The sequence below is a fragment of the Nomascus leucogenys genome, chromosome 21 (assembly GCF_006542625.1).
Source record: "Nomascus leucogenys isolate Asia chromosome 21, Asia_NLE_v1, whole genome shotgun sequence".
NCBI lineage: Eukaryota > Metazoa > Chordata > Mammalia > Primates > Hylobatidae > Nomascus > Nomascus leucogenys.
The window spans coordinates 81,670,056-81,694,515 of record NC_044401.1 but is presented as its reverse complement, the minus strand read 5'-3'; the positions used below and the strand labels follow the sequence as shown (position 1 = coordinate 81,694,515).

The window sequence follows — 24,460 nt, the reverse complement described above, 5'->3', positions numbered from 1 at the left end:
TAACAGTCCATTAATGGGTGTAATGACAAACATCGCACTGCCATCTTTCTGAAAATCCAGTCCAAGTGCCATAGGATCCAAATCCCCCCTCCCCGCTCAGCACGGATTAAAAACACAGATACTAGGGCCCAACATCAGAGATACAAGATGTATAGAATTAGAATCTTGGCAGTATCACAGTACTTTTAATAAGTTCCCCCAAGTAATTTTTATACTCACCATCATTTGAGAACCACCACCACAAAGTTTTTCTTTTAAAAAAAAAGTAAAAGAAGGAAAAGCTACTAAAAAATACATCTTATTTTCTCTTTAAGGAAATAATTTAAATATAATTATTCAACTCAACTTGACAAATATTTAACTGAGTACTCCCTCAGGCATTTCCTAGAGGCTGTCGGTGACACAAAATGGAGAATGGAGAGGCGGGTAAGACCAATAAATGGGTCACCAGTGTAAGGCAGACCAGCGGCAATGAAGAATAAGTGACCCCTTCATGGACCCTGAATGACGGATACAATTTCAAGAATAAGAGATGTAGGATGCCCTAGGCAGAAGAAAGTACCAGAGTAAAGGCATGGAAGAAGGGAAGGGCAGGGTGTACCTGGGAGTCAGGAAGTGGCTGGTTTAGCTGGAAGGAGAGGCTAGGGTCATACTGAAAAGAGCCTTAAAATGTGAAGAGCCTATTCTAAATTTGGTAGGCAACAAGGAATCCCTGAAGGTTTTAGGGAGAAAGAGAGCAACACAGTGTCACCTTCAGGATAGGGCAGGTGTGCTCACCAAATCCTGCTGCCTTCCCTTCTGCACACACAGCTAAATTACGTTTCTGAGCATTCCCTGCATTTATATGGGCCGCATAACTGAATTCCCATTTTTCTTTCTTTTTTTTTTTTTATGAGACAGAGTCTTGCTCTGTCACACAGGCTGGAGTGCAGTGGCATGTTCTTGGCTCACTGCAACCACCGCCTCCTGGGTTCAAGCGATTCTCATGTCTCAGCCCCCTGAGTAGCTGGGACTACAGGCACACGCCACCATGTCCAGCTAATTTTTGTATTTTTAGTAGGATGGGGTTTCACTCTGTTGGCCAGGCTGGTCTCAAACTCCTGACCTCAAGTGATCCACCTGTCTCAGCTTCCCAAAGTGTTGGGATTATGGGCGTGAGCCACCGCACCCGGCCCTATGGGACTGAATTCTAGCTAATGAACTGTGAGAAGTTTCAGCCATTTCCTGGCCTCCAAAACTCCCTGCAGAATCCCCCATGCTCTCTATTCCCTCGCCTCCTGACAAGATGCAGAAGATCTTGTGGAGGACTTTAAGGGCTCCAAGGAAGCCACTAGATGCAGGTCCCTGAATGACCACATAAAAGGCTTCCCAAGGAACTCCTGATTGGACTACAACTGAGGAGTTCTTTGTGACTGCAATTAGCCTCCTCTAACAGGGCAGGTGAAGGTGATAGCCTTTAACTCATAACACTGCCAATTACCTAGAAAGCCTTCTGCTGTGACCCACCTGTGAGACAGGACCAACTTAAACATTACAATGATGGTCCCAAGTAAGTCCCCATTTGCCCACCAGTCCTGGACATATATAAGCTACTGGCCACTTCCTGTCTGACCTACTCCCTGCAAAAATTCCTCTAGCTGGCTAGTTGGTCTCATTAGCCTCTGCTGTAGAGCTATAATTTTACATGTAGGGGGATTAAAAACCACTCCTATGCATCAGTGTAAAAAAAAAAGACACATGGGTTTGTGAAAATATATCATACTCAGCAAGATCCAGATATTTAGGTCTGAGTGGAAGTAGTGTGTGTATGTATGGGTGTGTTTTGGGTCTGTTTTTGTGTTTGTAATAGATAAATCTGAAGATATAGGCAGGGGCTAGATCGCTGAAGTGAACTGAAAGAATTTTTGCTGAACAGGAGACATGAGGTAGATGTTGAAGCGGTGAGGAGGTATAAACCATGTCGTTTTTCTTGAAATTCTGGAAGCCTATTAGGTAGGAGAGAAATTCCGTTTGTCTAAAGGGTAGAATCAGAACTAATGAGAAGAATTTACTTCAGGAAGCTTTTGGTCCAACACAAGGGTTATCTTTCTCTAAACATTTCTGGTTGTTGAGGTGATAAATTTTCTGTCATTTTGAAGGCATTCGAGCAAGTCTGGATAGCTATTCTGGATGCTGTAAGGCAGGTGCTCAAGCAGAAGTCTGGATAGCTATGCTGGATGCTGCAAGGCAGCTGTTGAAGCAGAATTCCGGATAGCTATTCTGGATGCTGTCAGGCAGGTCCTCAAGCAGAAGTCTGGATAGCTGTGCTGGATGCTGTAAGGCAGGTGTTCAAGCAGAAGTCTGGATAGCTATACTAGATGCTGTCAAGCAGGAGCTCAAGCAGAAGTCCGGATAGCTACTCTGGATGCCGTAAGGCAGATTCAGACATCAGGTTACTCCCTAATTTATATCTCTTAGCCTTGTCCTCTCTTCTGAGCTCCATTCCTTATATCCAGTAGTCTCTTTACCAACTCCTCTTCAGTGTCTGAAAGGCACTTTGAACTGGAAACCTGGTCTAATGAATGGTACCACAATCCATCCGGTTTGAAAAGTCAGAATCTAGGTGTCATGCTTGACACCTTCCCCTGATCTCTCCATATCCAATCCATGTCCGCTTCCTTCCTTCTCCTCTACCAGCACTGACATCCAAACAAACCATCCTCCTCCTCTTGCATGATGACAAAGCCTCTCACGTGACTTACTGTGTCCACGCTGGTGCCCGATGCCATCCCTCCTCCAAAATGCAGCCAGAGAGGTTTTATACAAACATAAATCTAATTGAGTCATTTCCTTTCCTTCACTTAAAGTTCTTCAATGGCTTCCCTGCTGCTCTCAGGAGTAAGACGAAGGCTCTTAACATTGCCCGCAAAACCCTGCATGTTCTGACATGTCTGAGTATCTTACACCTTTCATTTTCTGCCCTCTAGGTAGACGGGCCTTCTCAGTTCTTCCTGCCTACCAGAGTGTTTGTGTATGCTGTTCATGGCAAGAAGGCTTTTCCTTTCTCTCTTGGCCTTTATGCCTCAGCTCACATATCATTTCCTCAGACAAGTCTTTGCAGACCTTTCTGATTAGGGTAAGTTCCTCCAGTATAGGCTCTTCCATAAATTTTCCCTCATAGAACTTGTCAGAATTGAACTTTTACACGTGTCCATGGGATCCTCTAATTAATGTGTGCTTCAGTAGATATAAACTCAGCGGCCTGCTTCTGTCACCCTGAACTGCCAGCACCTAGCCCAGTGCTTGACACAGAATAGGCACATAATAGTTCCTTGCTGAGCAAAATGAATGATTCATTCAATGAAATGAGTCAGAAGGGAAGTTGGATTAAATGACTCAAATATGTCTAACTATGGTTTGAAGTTCATTTTAAGAGAACTCTACCTGGGAGTTTCGTGTGTGAATCAAAAAGGAAGACTAGGCAGGTCTGGGCAACTCCAGGACGTGAGGGATGAAAAAGAAGGGATAACAATGAACAAAACGTTGATGTTCTCATAAATTATGACGCTCTCAACAGTAGCAGTGCTATGGCACTGCAGTCAGATGCTATTTGGACTACACACGAAATTTCCTAGTGTCACCAAATAGACTTGGTTATGTGTGCATATGTATTTTTTTTTTACCAGCTATTTATATTCAACTGGAGTCAACAAAACAGTCTCTCACGATTGACAATAGGAAGAAATGACACTCACATTCCAGAGCAATTGGAAAAATCTATTATAGTCAATATTTGTGCCTTTTGTGACTAAATAGAACAAATTCTAGACTATTCATTTGGTTCTCAAATGTTGATTTTCTCAGAGAAAAATGGGCGCGGAGAGTAATGATGGGCTCCGTGGGACCTGGTGTGGGCCTGGGAGGGAGGCCTTTCTTCCCTCTTCCAATCCCGGGAGCTCAGTGCTCAGCTAAGGGCCATTTTTCTGTTCAAACATTTTACAAGAACAATCTCCTGATGTTTTTCATATTCTTTCTCTATAAGCAAGTTTCCCCTCAACTGATGTAAGTTCTTTTGTAGAAAGAACCTACACGGTATGTACCTCCATCAGCTGAGCCCAGCCTAGCCTATTGTAGACGACGGATAAATCTCACCAAATTATGGAAAAATAAAAATTAAAAAGAACTTCTGTGGGGAGGGAGTATTTTAGAAATCATACTGACACAGTTCCAACTAAAATTTGACAAAATGAACATATTAACCAGTTTGCAGTTATTAACAAAATTAAAAATAAATACTTCAAATTTCTTAGAGGAATCTCTTGCTTAGTAGTGGACACCCGGTGTCTACTAAAGATACACCCAAACCTGATATGCTATCATCTCCAAATCACAGAAAACATTCTATATTTCATAATCCTATCTACTATAGAATTTCTTTAAAGAGTAATCTACCACAGTATATTTAAATTAATGTTTATTTTTAAAAATTTTGCACATTTGGTACACTTTATTTTTCACAAAGCAAAGTATACCAATATTCCACTATTTAGTGTCTCTTTAATAGACCTTGTTATAATGAACACACCAATTCTTAAATCCTGCTTCACTTTAATAAATCTGTGTATAATCATATTAATTCTCACAATTATCTCTATAAACATGTATTGTGCTATGCATCTACCATAATCGGGTCTTAATTAACATCTACTAAGAAAAGTAATTTAGAACCTTGGTTTCTAAAATAAAAAGTAGAAGAGACAAAGTTTCCATAATGAGAAAAATCTTAATAAAAGAAAACTACAAGCAGAAATGCGTGCTTTTGAATTCTAAAAGGAGCTCTTTTAAGAGTTGATATCAATATGCATAATATAAGGTTAAAAATCAAGATTAGATTAAAGTCATGCTCTAGGCGTTTCATTTCCTTGAGTTTGCGGAAAATGAACTTGGTGTAGGTCAGAGATGTTACCACTAATTATTTTCCTATTTTACTGAGGGGTACATGCCTTTGTAGTTAGATTGTAAAACCTGAGGGTCTACTCTCTAATTGTCTTTTAGAAAAATAAACATTCATTTTTGTCTCAAGATACAATGTTCTAATTATTATAGTCATTTAAGTTTGCACGGTTTTCAAAGCTTAACCAGAAAAACCTGCTGAATTTTCGTATCTAATCACTGAGGGGCCATGCTCAAGACTTACATCTGTTATCTAACAATCAAATTAGAATTAAAGCTGGTACCAAAAGTCCAGACTTTGAATTGGATTGCTTTTCATTGCGGTATATGTGCATTGTTATTAAGAACGTAACAAATACAAAAAAGGCTGATCTTGTACAGCAGTATTATTTTAGAAAAGGTACTTAACCTTTCTAAGCCTCATCTCTTCATCCGTAAGATTGGGATAATCATAGTACTGAAGTCATGGTATTTTTGTTGGAGCACATGAAACAATGCATGTAACGTGTTAAACACTGTGCCCAGTAGGGAGTAATGTTATTAATTACCTAGTAAATATGCTATTAACACCTTCCATTGTGAATAGTATTTAACAGTTTACTAAGTCTGTTCACAGTCATTTATTCCTTCCTTCATCCACAATTTGAGCAGTGACCAGGCATTTAGTCGGGCATGTATTGCCCTAGTACTGTGTAAGACAGCGGGTAAGGTGGACACAGCCACCTCCTTCAAAGAGCTCACAGTCTAACGGGGCAGATAGATGTTAAAGCAAGTAATTTATAAATAACTACACGATTATAGCTGTGATAAGAGCTATGAAGGAACAGTCTGAAAGGTTCTAAGTGTGTTTAACAGGAGCTTCATATCTAGTCTTTGGGGTAGGAGAAATAACGTTCAACTTGAGACTTAAAGGAAGATGGATATCAGGATACATGCTCAATCTCTCTGCAATTTCCAATCACCTGTGTGGTGTTATGATTTCATGTCTACAGAAGAAGAAACTGAGGCTCGCAATGTTTAGAGATCTGTCCATGCTCCGAGCGGGGGCTCAGAAGCCAAGCACCCCAATGCCTCTTTGTGTGTGTGTGTTTTAAATCACATATGATGATGCCCTCTGTGGATCGGGGGCACCGAAGCAGGTTCTTCCCATATTTTCCAATTCTCCCACTTATTTTCTATGCAATTTTGTAAAGCTATTTAACTAAAAATTTTTGTTTTGCTACCTGAAAAACTGGGTTTATTAATAATTGTATAGGTAAGTATCAACACTGCACGAATATGATAATTAAGTGCATGTGATGAGGACTAATGGGGTTTATGAGGAATCCAACACAGAACATAATACCATAATATCCATTTTCAGAGGGAAAAAATAGGGCTGTGGGGACTGGGGAGGGCATGGAAAAGGGAGCAGGGCAAACTGAAGTGGCTTCAGTGCCAGGCAGGTAACATGTACATGGCAAGCAGGCACATGCAGAATGTAGGGGAACTGTGGCTAATTTGAGAGTGCATGCCCAGTGCAAAGTATTTTAATGAAAAACTTTCTTAGACCTGTTGGAGGACTGTCAGTCTGTAAACCCAGAAAGCACAATGAAAAGAAAAGCAAATAGGCAAATGACTAAAGCAGGAAGGGCCCTAGGCAATTAAAATGTCTTAACTTTTGCAAATAATTAAAACCAGAACTTAGCCTTACCTCATTAATAAAAAGTTTAAGACACTTTTTGAAAGGCAATAAAATAATATTAAAAGCTAAAATTAGATCTCTTTCTCCTGTGAACTGGAGTAGGACCTTAGACAATGTATAAATATCATTTGTGGGTAAAGTTAGGATATTTAGACAAGATAAAAAGTAATAAAGCACAGGATATTGCTTTTCTTTATAAACTCTTAATTTATTAAAGAGTCAGAATTAGCCTACTTTTTTTCTTTACTCTTAATGAGCAAAGAACTTTTTTTTAGGGAAACAAGTTTATCATTTCAAGGAAACTTTCCATTTTGAATCACTAGCACAGCTTATTTACAAGCCGTGGTAGATAATTTCCATCATTTGGGCTTGGAAATAGGGCAAGAGAAGAGGAGAAGAAAGCTTCCCAGGAAGATGTTGCTTAAAACTATTATGGTCATGAGAAATTGCTTAAAGGGAGTCAGTAGTTAAGAATGCACCTCTGCGCTGGGGGCGGTGGCTCACACCTGTAATCCCAGCACTCTGGGAGGCTGAGGGGGGTGGATCACAAGGTCAGGAGATCGAGACCATCCTGTGAATGGTGAAACTCCATCTCTACTAAAAATACAAAAAATTAGCCGGGGGTGGTGGTGGGCGCCTGTAGTCCCAGCTACTCAGGAGGCTGAGGCAGGAGAATGGCGTGAACCCAGGAGATGGAGCTTGCAGTGAGCCGAGATTGCGCCACTGCACTCCAGCGTGGGCGACTGAGCGAGACTCCGTCTCCAAAAAAAAAAAAAAGAATGCACCTCTGAAACCAGCCTACCTGGTCAAATCCTAGGCCCAATGCTCACTATTTGATCTCTGCAAGCCTCAGTTCCCTCATCTACAAAATAGTGATTATTGAGTAGAGTTAACGATAATCTACTGTATATTTCAAAACAGCTAGAAGAAAGGTTTCGAATGTTCTCATCACCAAGAAACAATAAATGCTTAAGATGATGGATATGTTAACTTCTCTGATTTGATCATTACACAGTGTGTACATGCATTGAAATATCATGTTGTACCCCATAAATATGTACAATTATTATGTGTCAATCATAAAAAGGGTGATTATAATGGTATCTACATAAAAGTGTGTGAGAGAGGATTAAATGTATAAACTACATAAAGGGTTCAGTGCTTAGAACACAATAACAACTACTAAATGGTAGTTCTGATGATAATGATAATGATTTATTGCTAAATACCCTAATCTGCTCCAATTATTTGGCTAGTATTTCATTCATTCATTTAATCACTCAATCAGTAAATATTTACTGAGCTCTTGGTAAGTACTAAGCATTGAGCTAGGTGCTAGGAATACAACAATAAATAGGACCCTGCAGTTCTCAGGCTTACATTTTAGTGGGGGAGACAGCAACAAGGAAGCAATCAAGTAAATAAGAAAATATCAGGTAGTGATAAATGCTGTGCTGAAAGTCAAAAACTGGGTGATGTGACAGAAAGAGTGTCATGGGGGTTGGTGGAGGGCACTGATTATTAGAGCCCCGAGTTCACCAGTAGTGAAAAAGTATCTGAAAATTCACAGTTCAACTAAAATATCTCAAAATTCATACTGATATAGTGTAAATAACCATATATTATATATTTCCCTATTAAACCATAAACTAAAAAGTTGTTTAATATTTAACTATACATAGACTTTACTTTGTTAATAATTCTGGATTTCTTTCTTATTATATGTTTTAATTAAAAATATTGATATTAAACAGAGAAACATATTTTAATTTTATAGCAAGTCTTAGAATTTTTCAAAATACAGAAAAGTATAAAGAAGAAACTAGAAATATCCCATAATTACTCTGACATCATACAATCATTGACATCAATCATGAATATAGTTGGAAAATTAAAATCTGTAATAGAGAAGGATATGATACTAGAAGTAAAAGTCTTTTCTCACTGCCCCTGCCTCCACTAGTCCCTGTTCTCAAAAGTAATTATCAAGTTTCCTGTGTTTCCTTAAAAATTTTATGCATATATCATATGTAGGTAACTATCTTTTTTATTTCTATCAATGAGATCATACTGAAACAACATTCTTGGTTTCTATTTTTCACTGACTGACACAGCTTTGAGACCTTTCCAGGCCATCACAGGCAGAGCAGGTCATTCTTTGTACAGCTGCATGATATCTTATTGTGTGGTTATTGAGTCAATTCCCTACTGTACACAAGTAGTTTGTCTCTGGATTTTTGTTATTACAAGCAATGTAGTCATAAATATCTAAAGGAGAAATGTAAAAATAGGTTTGAGTCAATCCTGCAAAAGTAACACAATTGTCAAACTGATTAAATGAATTTAATATTTAATATTATGTTTTATATTATTAAATTTTTTTCAATATTTGGCAGAAATTTTACAGAAAAATTAAAATTCACTCTATAAATGGTTTGTGTCATCTTTGTTGTAACAGATTCCACAGATATTGATAAATAAGATCCATATTCAACGGATATTATTTCACACTTAAAATTTTTTTGACAAAAGAATGTGACTAGTTACGTTTCACTTTTATTGAAGATAGGCAAAGAGGATATACGATTCAAACCTAAGAGACGACTGAGTTTATTTTGAATTATCACACATTGGAACTAAAGATTGTGAGATATCTTTAACCAACCATCCTAAGACAAGGCTAAGCAAAAGTCTGAGTTTAGAAAAGAAGAAATTAAAGAGTGTCTTGATTTATTCTGAAGTCAGAATCTAACTCCTTCTCCTTTTAAGATCTCCTACTTCACAGTAGATTTTTAAAAATCTGAATCTTGCTTTCATAGTGTGGAACCAAAAGAAGAATTTTTAGTAAGGATTTCACCATTGCCAAAAATAGTTAGATGATTATTTCATGTTTTTTTCTTGATGCATTAATTTACTCATTTGCAATTGTGCTAGGAGCTAGGGATGTCAGTCTCTTCTCATTTAAAAAGCAGTAAAAATCCAAGAAGATAGCTGCTGTGGACAGGAGGGCACTTGGGAAGACTGCCTTGTAATTTTTAAGTCAGTTACTAGTTTTAATTTGTGCTTAGTGGACCACTGCATCTTGTCACTAGTAGCTGAATGCTCAACTTCAATAACCAGATCTGATTCTCTGGTTCATTTAAACTGGGGTCCCATTAATGAAAATAAGATCATCAGACTCCACAGTCTTCTACAATAGTTATTAGTTAATGTGCACTGGGAATTGACAAAGTGAATAGTGTGAATGCATGGTTTTTGGAAACACAATTATTTTATTACTTTCATTAAAAGCTCTTGATCAAGTTATATGCTATTCAACAAAATGCACTACAAAACAGTTACAAGTTTTAAGGTTTCCTTTCCAGCTTGTGTGAAAACACTAGAAAGCACCCACAGAAAACAGCTACTTCTTTCTCTAGAGGTTTCACTGGGATCTCTCAATATGTGCATTCATAATAAAATATCACAATTTACATGAGTAGTCCATAGTTAATTAAAGAGAACACATTCTCTCATGCAATTCAAATCTCATTGTGGGGAGTCCACCTTTTAGAAAGACACAAAAACAAGTAGTTCAAATGAAGAAATATCTCTTGGCTTTCCCATGATTAAAAAGCCTGTCCTTGGGCATTATTCATTAGCTACACCTTTGAAATGGCTTACACAAAGAACAAGAATTATTACAATATTCACTGATAGTAAGCTTCAAAGCTCACAAATGTCAAAATCAGCAACTGAAAAGTATTTACAGAAAGAGAACCACAAAGTGCAATTTATGTTTGTGTAATCTTAGCTGGCATACATGTGCAATGAGATTTACTTAAGAAGTGCAATCATAAACCCTATGGTTACAAATGAATATAAATATAATTGGGATTCACAGAGCAGAAGAAATAGGCTATTAGATGACAATTATTCATTTCTGTATATATGACTCAAGTTCACTATTATGCATTGAGAGCCCATTTATGGAAATTGCAAAATATATATTAATATCCTCTTATGAGTTGGGTTCAGATACGGCCTATGAAAAAGTTTGTGTTTAATTATAACTGAGTTAGTGATGCAATTAATAGTTACCCAAATTCCCATTTAATTTCACACATTATAAGTGTCCTTCAACTTTAAATTGAAAAAGACACTTAAAATATGTGGATAGAGACTGGCACTTTCATTTAAAGACATAATTAATTCTTAAAACATTAAGCTAGAAAAAAAAGCATTTACAATGGCAAACAATTATCTGATACGTTTTATAGTTTCGCATTTGTTATTGAAAGTTATCATAACATATTAGATACAGATATAGCATTTGTTATAGAACACACTCTTATTTTATTCTGTGGTACATCTTCCATTCAGATTGAATTGCGACCCAAAGTGTTTACAGTAGCTGTCTGGGTAGTCAGATCTTTTTAATCCTTTTATGTATTTATTTTCTCAAGGCTCTTTAACGACCATGGATTGTATACAGTCTCTCTCTGTCTAAATATAGTATATATAGTAAGCATACAAATTCCCATTGTGTGTGCCTGTGTTGCTATCAAAAAGTTCTAACTAAAGTTGGTAACTGTGGAAGCAGGTGATTGGGTACACGGGTTGTTCATCATACATTCTCTCGAATTTTCTGTAAGTTTGGAAATGTCATAATAAAGGGCTAAATAATGTATTGCTTATTTATACATAGTTGTGTGCAGGATTTATACTGAAAAGGTTACCAAATTGGTCCCAATTCTCTGGGAATATACAATTTAGGACATGTAATATGATGAAGATTGACATATAGAAAACATCCCAAGAATAAATGAACATGGAATAAGTATAGAGAATAAAATGAGTTCACTTTTGAAATTTTCATATCATAGTCATCTCCCTTCTCTTGTTTCTCCTTGACCTCCTTCAAACTTTGACCACTCTCATCCCCATCTATCACCTGAGAATCACTAAGTCTTGCCAGTTTTCCTGGCAGTTGCTCTCAGGGCCATTGCTTTCCACTTTCAAAGCTACTGTGAGTCTGGGCCTTTGCCGTTTTAAGCCTAGATTGCTGCAAAGACGTCTTAGTTGTGCTACTTAATCTCTGGTATCACTTGATTTCAAAATTCACCTTGAATCCTGCTGTTAAATTCAACTTCCTAAAACAGAAGTTATCATTTCTCTACCTTAGGATATTGAAGCCCATTTCTCTCGTGTTCTTCCAACACAGTCACTCTGCTTATCCTAAGGCCCTTCCTCTTATTAATCCCTCAGTAAACTTATCTACCCATTTTGCTGTCTCTTTGTCTTTGCTCAGTCTTCTGCTCCATCTTACACTTCCAACAACCTCACATCTATTTATTTATTACAAATACTTATTTATATAAGTATAGGTTGGATACTTTCAAGATCTACTTCTTCCTCCATACATGTCCTGTGATTACCACCATCATTTTACCTTTCATTCAAATACTTCAGTGTTTGTGAGTGTCACCTGAACCACATGACTTTTGTTGGATAAGTGATCCAGTGGTCCATCCTAGGCCAATTAAATCAGAATCTCTGGGGCATAGACATCAGAAAAAAAAATTTTGACATTAAAAATGTCTCTAACCTGTAAGGAGGTGATTCTAACATATAGGTAGAGAACCATTCATCTAGACAATATTAAATTTCTTCATTTGTAAGTACTACTCATTAATTTGGTCAACAGCTCTGGTGTCTATCACAGAGGTAGAACACCGGCAGCCCTGACATGTTTTGTTTGGCCCATGGAGTGTTTTCAAAAAATTTTAGACAATGTTTTAAAATTGGGAGATTTATCATAAACATTCACGTATCCAGCTCCTCTTGAAAAAAAATGGGAGATCTGGTGAGACCGGGCCTGCCTTTTTGAAAGGCGACACCGGCCAGAACTGAACTGTGGCTCTCCCTTCTAGACTGAGGGAGCTTCCAGTTGGCTTCAGTCCCCACCACTCCCTACAACTCCCTCACAGGGGCTGAGTGTTAACTGCAATTCAATGTATTATTTGCACAGTGGTTAAAGTTACTGTTTCCCGAAATACCATAACCATTTCTCTCACTGCTGAAGTTGAAAATATTTCTATGTGTCAAATACTCAGGCAACCAGCCCACTTTATTCATTTATGTTATCCTCCTGGCCTTGTTAGTAATCTGAGTTTGTAGCCCCTGGCCTGGTATGTGGCAAGTATACTCTGTTAAGTGCTAAGGATATAGAAGAATGAGGGACAGTGCCCTTTTTGGAGGAAGTCACACTTTATGGGGGAGATGCAGACATATTACACTTATAATTTAGGTGCCTGATTGTCTACCTGATTCTGCTGATCTTAGAGGATGGCCTCCAAATTTTATTTCAGATTGGCGAAGTTTAGTCATGTTTAGCAGCTGTGTGACATGTGGAACATCTGTCATTAGCTGACAGCTTCGTGGTATAATATCTGTAGGCTCATCTGTTGAAAAGGGAACACCACAGACAGCTGGAAATAAAGACAAACATTCATTTTCAAAATGTAAGCCATTTCTGCCAAATGGACATATCATATAAATGAAATCAATTAAAATTAAAGATTTTAGCATATGACTTTGTATGAGTTATTCAACCTTTCAGCCCTGATTTTCTCATCTGTAAAATGAGCATGATAATTTTACTGCTTACTTCCTAGGCTAGACATGATTAAATGAGATAAAGCTTACACCATATGGAGCAAGTTCAGAGAACTATACAAATAAGAGCATGCATTGGAAATATTCCATATTTTCTTTTCAATACTAGAGGTGTGACTTGAGAGAACTAGTTAGGTATGTGCCATTTAAGATTTCTGGGAGTACATCAGCTTATTTTTTTATTTTTTTATTTTTTATTTTTATTATACTTTAGGTTTTAGGGTACATGTGCACAATGTGCAGGTTTGTTACATATGTATCCATGTGCCATGTTGATTTCCTGCACCCATTAACTCGTCATTTAGCATTAGGTATATCTCCTAATGCAGTCCCTCACATCAGCTTATTTATACGAGATCAATAAGTACAAAGATACTGAATAAACTAAGCACCACAGCCATTATATGGGTAAATTAATTTTTTAACTTTTTATTTGAAATAATTTTAGACTTTTAGAAAAGTTAAAAAAAAGTTCAGAGTTTCTTCTTACCCTTCACCCAGCTTCCTCTGTTAACATCTTACCTTTTAATATTTTCAAAATAATAGCTTATTATACTTACAATGATATTTTATTTTAACTTCATTCATACATTTTTGTATGGGTATATTAATTTTCTCTTAAAAATTGTTTTTTAATTGACAAATAGGAGTTGTACATATTCATAGTGATGTTTAGATACACATAATATATGGTGAACAGATCAGGGTAATGAGCATATTCATCATCGCAAATATTTATCATTCCTTTTTGGTGGGTACAGTCAATATCTTCCTATCTATTTGAAAGTATATAACATATTATTGTTAACTATAGTCCTCTTACAGTGGTATTCCTCTTATCTAGCCATACATTTGTATTCTTTAATAAATCTTTCCCTACCCCTCCCTTCCCCCTACCATTCCCAGCATCTAGTATCCTCTGTACTTCTTTTTACTTCTAAGAGATCAACTTTTTTTTTTTTTTATTATTATTATACTTTAAGTTTTAGGGTCATGTGCACAATGTGTGGGTTTGTTACATATGTATCCATGTGCCATGTTGGTGTGCTGCACCCATTAACTCATCATTTAGCATTAGGTGTATCTCCTAATGCTGTCCCTCCCCCCTCCCCCAACCCCACAATAGTCCCCGGAGTGTGATGTTCCCCTTCCTGTGTCCATGTGTTCTCATTGTTCAATTCCCACCTATGAGTGAGAATATGCGGTGTTTGGTTTTTTGTCCTTGCGATAGTTTACTGAGAATGATGGTTTCCAGTTTCATCCATGTCCCTACAAAGGACAAGAACTCATCATTTTTTATGGCTGCATAGTATTCCATGGTGTATATGTGCCACATTTTCTTAATCCAGTCTATCGTTGTTGGACATTTGGGTTGGTTCCAAGTCTTTGCTATTGTGAATAGTGCCACAATAAACATACGTGTGCATGTGTCTTTATAGCAGCATGATTTATAGTCCTTTGGGTATATACCCAGTAATGAGATGGCTGGGTCAAATGGTATTTCTAGTTCTAGATCCCTGAGAAATCGCCACACTGACTTCCACAATGGTTGAACTAGTTTACAGTCCCACCAACAGTGTAAAAGTGCTCCTATTTCTCCATATCCTCTCCAGCACCTGTTGTTTCCTGACTTTTTAATGATCGCCATTCTAACTAGTGTGAGATGGTATCTCATTGTGGTTTTGATTTGCATTTCTCTGATGGCCAGTGATGATGAGCATTTTCTCACGTTTTTTTTTGGCTGCATAAATGTCTTCTTTTGAAAAGTGTCTGTTCATGTCCTTCGCCCACTTTTTGATGGGGTTGTTTGTTTTTTTCTTGTAAATTTGTTGGAGTTCATTGTAGATTCTGGATATTAGCCCTTTGTCAGATGAGTAGGTTGCAAAAATTTTCTCCCATTTTGTAGGTTGCCTGTTCACTCTGATGGTAGTTTCTTTTGCTGTGCAGAAGCTCTTTAGTTTAATTAGATCCCATTTGTCAATTTTGGCTTTTGTTGCCATTGCTTTTGGTGTTTTAGACATGAAGTCCTTGCCCACGCCTATGTCCTGAATGGTATTGCCTAGGTTTTCTTGTAGGATTTTAATGGTTTTAGGTCTAACATTTAAGTCTTTAATCCATCTTCAATTAATTTTTGTATAAGGTGTAAGGAAGGGATCCAGTTTCAGCTTTCTACATATGGCTAGCCAGTTTTCCCAGCACCATTTATTAAATAGGGAATCCTTTCCCCATTGCTTGTTTTTGTCAGGTTTGTCAAAGATCAGATAGTTGTAGATATGTGGCATTATTTCTGAGGGCTCTGTTCTGTTCCATTGATCTATGTCTCTGTTGTGGTACCAGTACCATGCTGTTTTGGTTACTGTAGCCTTGTAGTATAGTTTAAGTCAGGTAGCGTGATGCCTCCAGCTTTGTTCTTTTGGCTTAGGATTGACTTGGCGATGCGGGCTCTTTTTCGGTTCTATATGAACTTTAAAGTAGTTTTTTCCAATTCTGTGAAGAAAGTCATTGGTAGCTTGATGGGGATGGCATTGAATCTATAAATTACCTTGGGCAGTATAGCCATTTTCATGATATTGATTCTTCCAACCCATGAGCATGGAATGTTCTTCCATTTGTTTGTATCCTCTTTTATTTCACTGAGCAGTGGTTTGTAGTTCTCCTTGAAGAGGTCCTTCACATCCCTTGTAAGTTGGATTCCTAGGTATTTTATTCTCTTTGAAGCAATTGTGAATGGGAGTTCACTCATGATTTGGCTCTCTGTGATTGGTGTACAAGAATGCTTGTGATTTTTGTACATTGATTTTGTATCCTGAGACTTTGCTGAAGTTGCTTATCAGCTTGAGGAGATTTTGGGCTGAGACAATGGGGTTTTCTAGATATACAATCATGTCATCTGCAAACAGGGACAGTTTGACTTCCTCTTTTCCTAATTGAATACCCTTTATTTCTTTCTCCTGCCTCATTGCCCTGGCCAGAACTTCCAACACTATGTTGAACAGGAGTGGTGAGAGAGGGCATCCCAGTCTTGTGCCCATTTTAAAAGGGAATGCTTCCAGTTTTTGCCCATTCAGTATGATATTGGCTGTGGGTTTGTTATAGATAGCTCTTATTATTTTGAGATACGTCCCATCAATACCTAATTTATTGAGAGTTGTTAGCATGAAGGGTTGTTGAATTTTGTCAAAGGCCTTTTCTGCATCTATTGAGATAATCATGTGGTTTTTGTCTTTGGCTCTGTTTATATGCTGGATTACATTTATTAATTTGCGTATGTTGAACCAGCCTTGCATCCCAGGGATGAAGCCCACTTGATCATGGTGGATAAGCTTTTTGATGTGCTGCTGGATTCGGTTTGCCAGTATTTTATTGAGGATTTTTGCAGCAATGTTCATCAAGGATATTGGTCTGAAATTCTCTTTTTTGGTCATGTCTCTGCCAGGCTTTGGTATCAGGATGATGCTGGCCTCATAAAATGTGTTAGGGAGGATTCCCTCTTTTTCTATCAATTGGAATAGTTTCAGAAGGAATGGTACCAGTTCCTCCTTGTACCTCTGGTAGAATTCGGCTGTGAATCCATCAGGTCCTGGACTCTTTTTGGTTGGTAAGCTATTGATTATTGCCACAATTTCAGAGCCTGTTATTGGTCTATTCAGAGATTCAACTTCTTCCTGGTTTAGTCTTGGGAGGGTGTATTTGTCGAGGAAGTTATCCATTTCTTCTAGATTTTCTAGTTTATTTGTGTAGAGGCGTTTGTAGTATTCTCTGGTGGTAGATTGTCTTTGTGTGGGATCGGTGGTGATATCCCCTTTATCATTTTTTATTGTGTCTATTTGATTCTTCTCTCTTTTGTTCTTTATTAGTCTTGCTAGCGGTCTATCAATCTTGTTGATCTTTTCAAAAAACCAGCTCCTGGATTCATTAACTTTTTGAAGGGTTTTTTGTGTCTCTATTTCCTTCAGTTCTGCTCTGATTTTAGTTATTTCTTGCCTTCTGCTAGCTTTTGAATGTGTTTGCCCTTGCTTTTCTAGCTCTTTTAATTGTGATGTTAGCGTGTCGATCTTTCCTGCTTTCTCTTGTGGGCATTTAGTGCTATAAATTTCCCTCTACACACTGCTTTGAATGTGTCCCAGAGATTCTGGTATGTTGTGTCTTTGTTCTCCTTGGTTTCAAAGAACATCTTTATTTCTGCCTTCATTTCATTATGTACCCCGTAGTCATTCAGGAGCAGGTTGTTCAGTTTCCATGTAGTCGAGTGGTTTTGAGTGAGTTTCTTAATCCTGAGTTCTAGTTCGATTGCACTGTGGTCTGAGAGACAGTTTGTTATAATTTCTGTTCTTTTACATTTGCTGAGGAGAGCTTTACTTCCAACTATGTGGTTAATTTTGGAATAGGTGTGATGTGGTGCTGAAAAAAATGTATATTCTGTTGATTTGGGGTGGAGAGTTTTGTAGATGTCTATTAGGTTCGCTTGGTGCAGAGCTGAGTTCAATTCCTGGGTATCCTTGTTAACTTTCTGTCTTGTTGATCTGTCTAATGTTGACAGTAGGGTGTTAAAATCTCCCATTATTATTGTGTGGGAGTCTAAGTCTCTTTGTAGGTCACTCAGGACTTGTTTTATGAATCTGGGTGCTCCTGTATTGGGTGCATATATATTTAGGATAGTTAGCTTTTCTTGTTGAATTGATCCCTTTACCATTATGTAATGGCCTTCTTTGTCTCTTTTGATCTTTGTTGGTTTAAAGTCTATTTTATCAGAGACTGGGATTGCAACCCCTGCCTTTTTTGTTTTCCATTTGCTTGATAGCTCGGAGTAGTTTGATCATCTGAAGTCTTCTTCTCTCAACTCATCAAAGTCACTCTCTGTCCAGCTTTGTTCCGTTGCTGGTGAAGAACTGCGTTGCTTTGGAGGAGGAGAGGCACTCTGCTTTTTAGAGTTTCCAGTTTTTCTGCTCTGTTTTCTCCCCATCTTTGTAGTTTTTTCTACTTTTGGTCTTTGATGATGGTGATGTACAGATGGGTTTTTGGTGTGGATGTCCTTTCTGTTTGTTAGTTTTCCTTCTAACAGACAGGACCCTCAGCTGCAGGTCTGTTGGAGTTTGCTAGAGGTCCGCTCCAGACCCTGTTTGGCTGGGTGTCAGCAGTGGTGACTGCAGAACAGCAGATTTTTGTGAACTGCAAATTCAGCTGTCTGATTGTTCCTCTGGAAGTTTTGTCTCAGAGGAGTACCCTGCCAAGTGAGGTGTCAGTCTGTCCCTACTGGGGGGCGTCTCCTAGTTAGGCTGCTCGGAGGTCAGGGTCCCACTTTAGGAGGCAGTCTGCCTGTTCTCAGATCTCCAGCTGCGTGCTGGGAGAACCACTACTCTCTTCAAAGCTGTCAGACAGGGATATTTAAGTCTACAGAGGTTACTGCTGACTTTTTGTTTGTCTGTGCCCTGCCCCCAGAGGTGGAGCCTACAGAGGCAGGCAGGCCTCCTTAAGCTGTGGTGGGCTCCACCCAGTTCGAGCTTCCTGGCTGCTTTGTTTACCTAAGCAAGCCTGGGCAATGGCGGGCGCCCCTCCCCCAGCCTTGCTGCCACCTTGCAGTTTGATCTCAGACTGCTGTGCCAGCAATCAGCGAGACTCCGTGGGTGTGGGCGTAGGACCCTCTGAGCCAGGTGTGTGACACAATCTCCTTGTGTGCCCGTTTTCCAAGCCCGTTGGAAAAGCGCAGTATTAGGGTGGGAGTGACCCGATTTTCCAGGTGCCGTCTGTCACCCCTTTCTTCAACTAGGAAAGGGAACTCCCTGACCCCTTGCGCTTCCCGAGTGAGTCAATGCCTCGTCATGCTTTGGCTCACGCATGGTGCATTGCACCCACTGTCCTGCACTCACTGTTTGGCACTCCCTAGTGAGATGAACCCAGTACCTCAGATGGAAATGCAGAAATCACCTGTCTTCTGTGTAGCTCACGCTGGGAGCTGTAGACTGGAGCTGTTCCTATTTGGCCATCTTGGCTCTACCCCGAGATCAACTTTTTAAAGCTTCCACATGAGTGAGAACACGTGGCATTTAACTTTCTGTTCCTGGCTTATTTCACTTAACATAATGTCCAGTTCTATCCGTGTTGCTGCAAATGACAGGATTTCATTTTTTATGGCTGAATAGTATTCCATGGTGTATGTATACCACATTTTCTTTATTCATTCATTTGTTGTTGGACACCTATGTTGATTCTGTATCTCAGCTATTATGAACAGTGCTGCAACAAACATGGGAGTGCAGATGTCTCTCTGTAATTTTCTTTTTAGTAAATTTTCTGTTCATGTTTGTAAGTCATTTTACTATTAGTACATTTTTCCTATTTACTTATATGACCTCTTTTATAGTAAATATATTAAGCCTTGTCATTTGTAGCAAGTGGGAATATAAGTTACTATTAATATCCTAGAAAGACTTTACTATGTGTACCAAAGCCTTAAAAATGTTCATACCATTTTACTCAGTAATTTCATTTTATGAATCTATTCTAAAATTAAAAAAATTAGAAACTCAAAGATCTATGCAAATAAGTGTTTATAATTTCTGAAAAATAAACAACTTAAATTTCCAGCACTTGAGGAGTGTTAAGTACATAACAGTGTTTCATGGGATGAGACAGTAAAGAGCCACAATAAATTGAATTTATGAAGATGTCTTCATGATATGGGAAAGGCTTGAGATAAGAAGTTAAATGAAAAAGATAGATACAAAAAACTCTATCTCAACCATAGAAAATAAATTTATAAAATGTATGAATGGGTTGGGTGTGGTGGCTCAAGCGTGTAATCCCAGCACTTTGGGAGGCTGACATGGAAGGATTTCAGGCCCAAGTTCAAGACCAGCCTGGGTAACATAGCCATACCCCATATCTCTTAAAAAAAAAAAAAAATTAGCTGGGCATAGTCCCAGCCACCCAGGAAGATGAGGTGAGAGAATCACTTGAGCCTGGGTGGTGGAGGCTACAGTGAGCTATGATTGCACAACTGCACTTCAGGCTGGGAGATGGAGAAAGACCCTGTCTTAAAAAAAAGAAAAAGAAAAAGAAAAAGAAAAAAAGTGTGAATGGCAAAAAAGACTGAAAGGAAATATACCAAATGAAACTAACTTTAGGTGGTTAGCTCAAGCATAGTTTTTAATTTTATTCTTCACAATGATTTCTATATATGCTTGATTTTTACGAGTAAAGTTTCTGTTTTTAGAATGTAGTGGAGAAATTTTGTGTATATATGTGAATGTATGTAGTCAGGAAAATTCAACCAATCATCTCCCAAAAAACTTCCTTATGTACAATTCTCACAATTTATAAAAGCAAATAGAAGAGGTTTCTGTGCATCCTAGCCATGACATTTTTCTAATTAGATCCTAATGTCCTAATATGCAAAAGGAAAATCAGTCATCTAACTAAAAACTTAAATACTCATCAGCAATGCAATGATTTCTAAATGTCCTAACGCTCTAGTCATTAAAAATGCACTAGATTTACAAATATTAGTTTTCAGATGTTTTGTCCATCCATTCTTTGTCATCAACATTTAGAAAATCTATATAAAGTAACTGAGCAAATGAACTCTCAAAATAGTAAATATTTACCTAACTTCAGATATACTTGACATATACTTCAAAACTCCTTTGAGATAGAAAAAGATAATTTCCACATCGATGCCAATATTAATAAATGAAGATTTTTTAAATTAGAAGATGAAGAGAATTCTGGAGGCCAGTAAAAACCTGAAATAAAATGCTGTTTTCTGAACCCTATGATGAGAATCATGAAAACTTTAGCTTACCGGGCTTGTGTGACAAGTACAAGGATACAATGGCACACAAAATTTGAAATGTATGAACACAAAACTTGAATTTACAACTAACAAGAGACAGACAGCAAATCTCTAGTAACCGTAAATTCCTAAGCTTTTATGGAAGATACAACAAGGCAGGGACTATCACAAAACTGCGATCTGAATCTTAAAGAAACATGGTTGACATGCAGATCAGATTTCACATTAAAAGGCTCAAATCCAATCTGCATCATCCAACATCTTTCCTTTCTCTATATCTACTCTCCCTTTGCACCTAGAACTGGTTCACCACTTACTGGATTATTGTTTGAGGGAAACTGTGAGCAGTATAAAACCTGCAATAAAAGGAGAAATGTTTTTTAAAAAACATTGGTTGATTATTTTAAAATAAAAACTAACCATTAAGTCCATCTAGAACTACTAGCTCTAAAGGTTTCTCTGAGACTTTAACCAAAATGCTGATAGCAATATGGACAATTTGACTGTGGTGGACAAGCTTTTTGATAAGCTGCTGGATTTGGTTTGCCAATATTTTTGTGAAGATTTTTGCATCAATGTTCATCAAGGATATTGGCCTTAAGTTTTCTTTTTTTGTGGTATATTTGCCAGGTTTTGGTATCAGGATGATGGCCTCACAGAATGAGTTAGGGAGGAGTCCCTCCTTTTCAATTGTTTGGAATAGTTTTATTAGAAATGGTACCAGCTCCTTTTTGTACCTCTGGCAGAATCCATCTGTTCCTGGGCTTTCTTTTTTGGCTGGTAGGCTGTTTATTAGAGCTTGCATTAGTCTGTTTTCATGCTACTGATAAAGACATACCTGAGACTGGGCAATTTATAAAAGAAAGAGGTTTAATGGAGAACTCAGAGTTCCATGTGGCTGGCGTTGAGTGTCTGTGGGTTTTCCAGGCACACAGTGCAAGCTGTCGGTGGATCTACCATTCTGGGGTTTGGAGGATGGCGGCCCTCTTCTTACAGCTCCACTAGGTGGTGCCACATTAGGGAGTCTGTGTGGTGGCTCCAATCCCATATTTCCCTTCTGCACTGCCCTAACTGAGGTTGTCATGAGGGCCCTGCCCCTGCAACAAACTTGTGCCTGGGCATCCAGGCGTTTCCATGTCCTCTGAAATCAAGGTGGAGGTTCCCAAACCTCAATTCTTGACTTCTGTGCACTTGCAGATTCCTCAAAGAACTACAGGCAGAAATATCATTTGACCCAGCAATCCCATTACTAGGTATATACCCAAAGGACTATAAATAATTTTAGTATAAGGATACATGCATGCATATGTTCACTGCAGCACTATTCGCAATAGCAATGACATGGAACAAGATCATGTCCTTTGCAGGGACATGGAGCTGGAAGCCATTATCCTCAGCAAACTAATGCAGGAACAGAAAACCAAATACTGCATGCTCTCATAAGTGGGAGCTGAATGATGAGAATAAAAGGACACATGGAGGGAGGACAACACACACTAGCCATTCAACAAGTCTTTAGGAAGTTCTAAACTTTCCCACATTTTCCTTTCTTATTCTGGGCACTCCTGTTAGTTCCAAAGTTGTTTCCACATTTTCAGGTATCTTTTCAGCAGTGCCCCAACTCTATTGGTACCAACTTACTGTATTAGGTTGTTTTCATGCTACGGATGAAGACACACCCGAGACTGGGCAGTTTACAAAAGAAGAGGCTTAAGGGGGAACTCACAGTTCTACATGGCTGGGGAGACCTCAAAATCATGGTGAAAGGCAAGGAGGAGCAAGTCACATCTTACATGGATGGCAGCAGGCAAAAAGAGTTTGTCTAGGGAAACTCCCCTTTTTAAAACCATCAGATCTTGTGAGACTTATTCACTATTACAAGAACAGCACAAGAACGACCTGCCCCCATGATTCAGTTACCTCCTACCAGGTCCCTCCCACAACATGTGGGAATTCAAGATGAGATGTGGGTGGGGACACAGCCAAACCGTATCACTGCTTCAATTTCAGAACTTGTTATTGGTCTGTTCAGGGACTCAATTTCTTCCTGGTTCACTCTTGGGAGGGTGTATGGGTCCATGAATTTATCCATTTCTACTGGATTTTCTAGTTTTTGTGCATAGAGGTGTTTACACTATTCTCTGATGGTTGTTTGCAATTCTGTGGGGTCAGTGGTTATCATTTCTGCTCAAGTTTATTTGATTCATTTGTCTTTTCATCTTTATTACTCTAGCTAGTGGTCTATCTACTTTATTAACCTTTTTCAAGAAACCAGCTCCTTGACTCGTTGATTTTTTGAAAGGTATTTTGTGTCTCTATCTCCTTCATTTCAGCTCTGATCTTGGTTATTTCTTGTCTCCTGCTAGCTTTGGGGTTTGTTTGCTCTTGTTTCTCTAGTTCTTTTCATTGTGATTTAGCTTGTTAACTTGTGATCTTTCTAGCTTTTTGATGTGGGCCTTTAGTGTTATAAATTTCCCTCTTAACAGTGCTTTAGCTGCATCCCAGAAATTCTGCTACATTGTCTCTTTGTTCTCATTAGTTTCAAAAAACTTCTTGATTTCTGCCTTAATCCCATTATTTACCCAAGAGTAACTCAGGAGCCGGTTGTTCAATTTCCATGTACTTGTGTAGTTTTGAGTGAATTTCTTAATCTTGAGTTCTAATTTGGCTGTGCTGTTGTCTGAGGGACTGTTATGATTTCAATTCTTTTGCATTTGCTGAGGATTTATGTGATCAATTTTAGAGTGAGTGTCATGTGGGGATGAGAAGAATGTATATTCTGTTGTTTTTGGGTGGAGAGTTCTGTAGATATCTATCAGGTCCACTTGATCCAGAGCTGGGTTCAGGTCCTAAATATCTTTGTGAATTTTTTGCTTTGATGATCTGTCTAATATTGTCAGCAGGGTGTTAAAGTCTCCCATTATTATTGTATGGGAGTCTAAGTCTCTTTGAAAGTCTCTAAGAACATGCTTTATGAATCTGCATGCTCCTGTATTGGGTGCATATATATTTAGGACAGTTAGCACTTCTTGAATTGAACCCTTTACCACTACATAATGCCCTTCTTTGTCTTTTTTGATATTTGTTGGTTTAAAGTCTGTTTTGTCAGAAATGAGGATTGCAACCCCTGCTTTTTTCTGTTTTCCATTTACTTGGTAAATTTTCCTCCATTCCTTTATTTTAAGCCTATGTGTGTGTCTTTGCATATGAGATGGGTCTCTTGAAGGCAGCATACCATGAATCTTGGCTTATTATCCAACTTGTGACTGTGTCTTTTAATTGGGACACTAAGCCCATTTACATTTAAGGTTAGTATTGTTACGTGGGAATTTGATCCTGTCATCATGATGATAGCTGGTTATTTTGCAGATTTGTTTATGTGGTTGCTTCAGTGT

At 38.2% G+C, this 24,460-nt stretch overlaps 1 protein-coding gene and 1 long non-coding RNA gene across 6 annotated transcripts in view; one reads left to right on the top strand and one right to left on the bottom strand.

The window, feature by feature from the left end:
* Window positions 1-24,460, bottom strand: part of C21H3orf67 (chromosome 21 C3orf67 homolog) — a 277,954-nt gene that overhangs the window by 113,229 nt on the left and 140,265 nt on the right. For all 5 annotated transcript variants that reach the window (XM_030801948.1, XM_030801947.1, XM_030801951.1 and 2 more), the window contains one exon: window positions 12,922-13,086. In XM_030801948.1, the coding sequence (XP_030657808.1) occupies window positions 12,922-13,086 (165 nt within the window). The remainder of the gene's footprint in view (window positions 1-12,921; window positions 13,087-24,460) is intronic.
* The window catches only part of LOC115832146, a 173,699-nt gene that overhangs the window by 41,990 nt on the left and 107,249 nt on the right, over window positions 1-24,460 (top strand). The window lies entirely within an intron of this gene.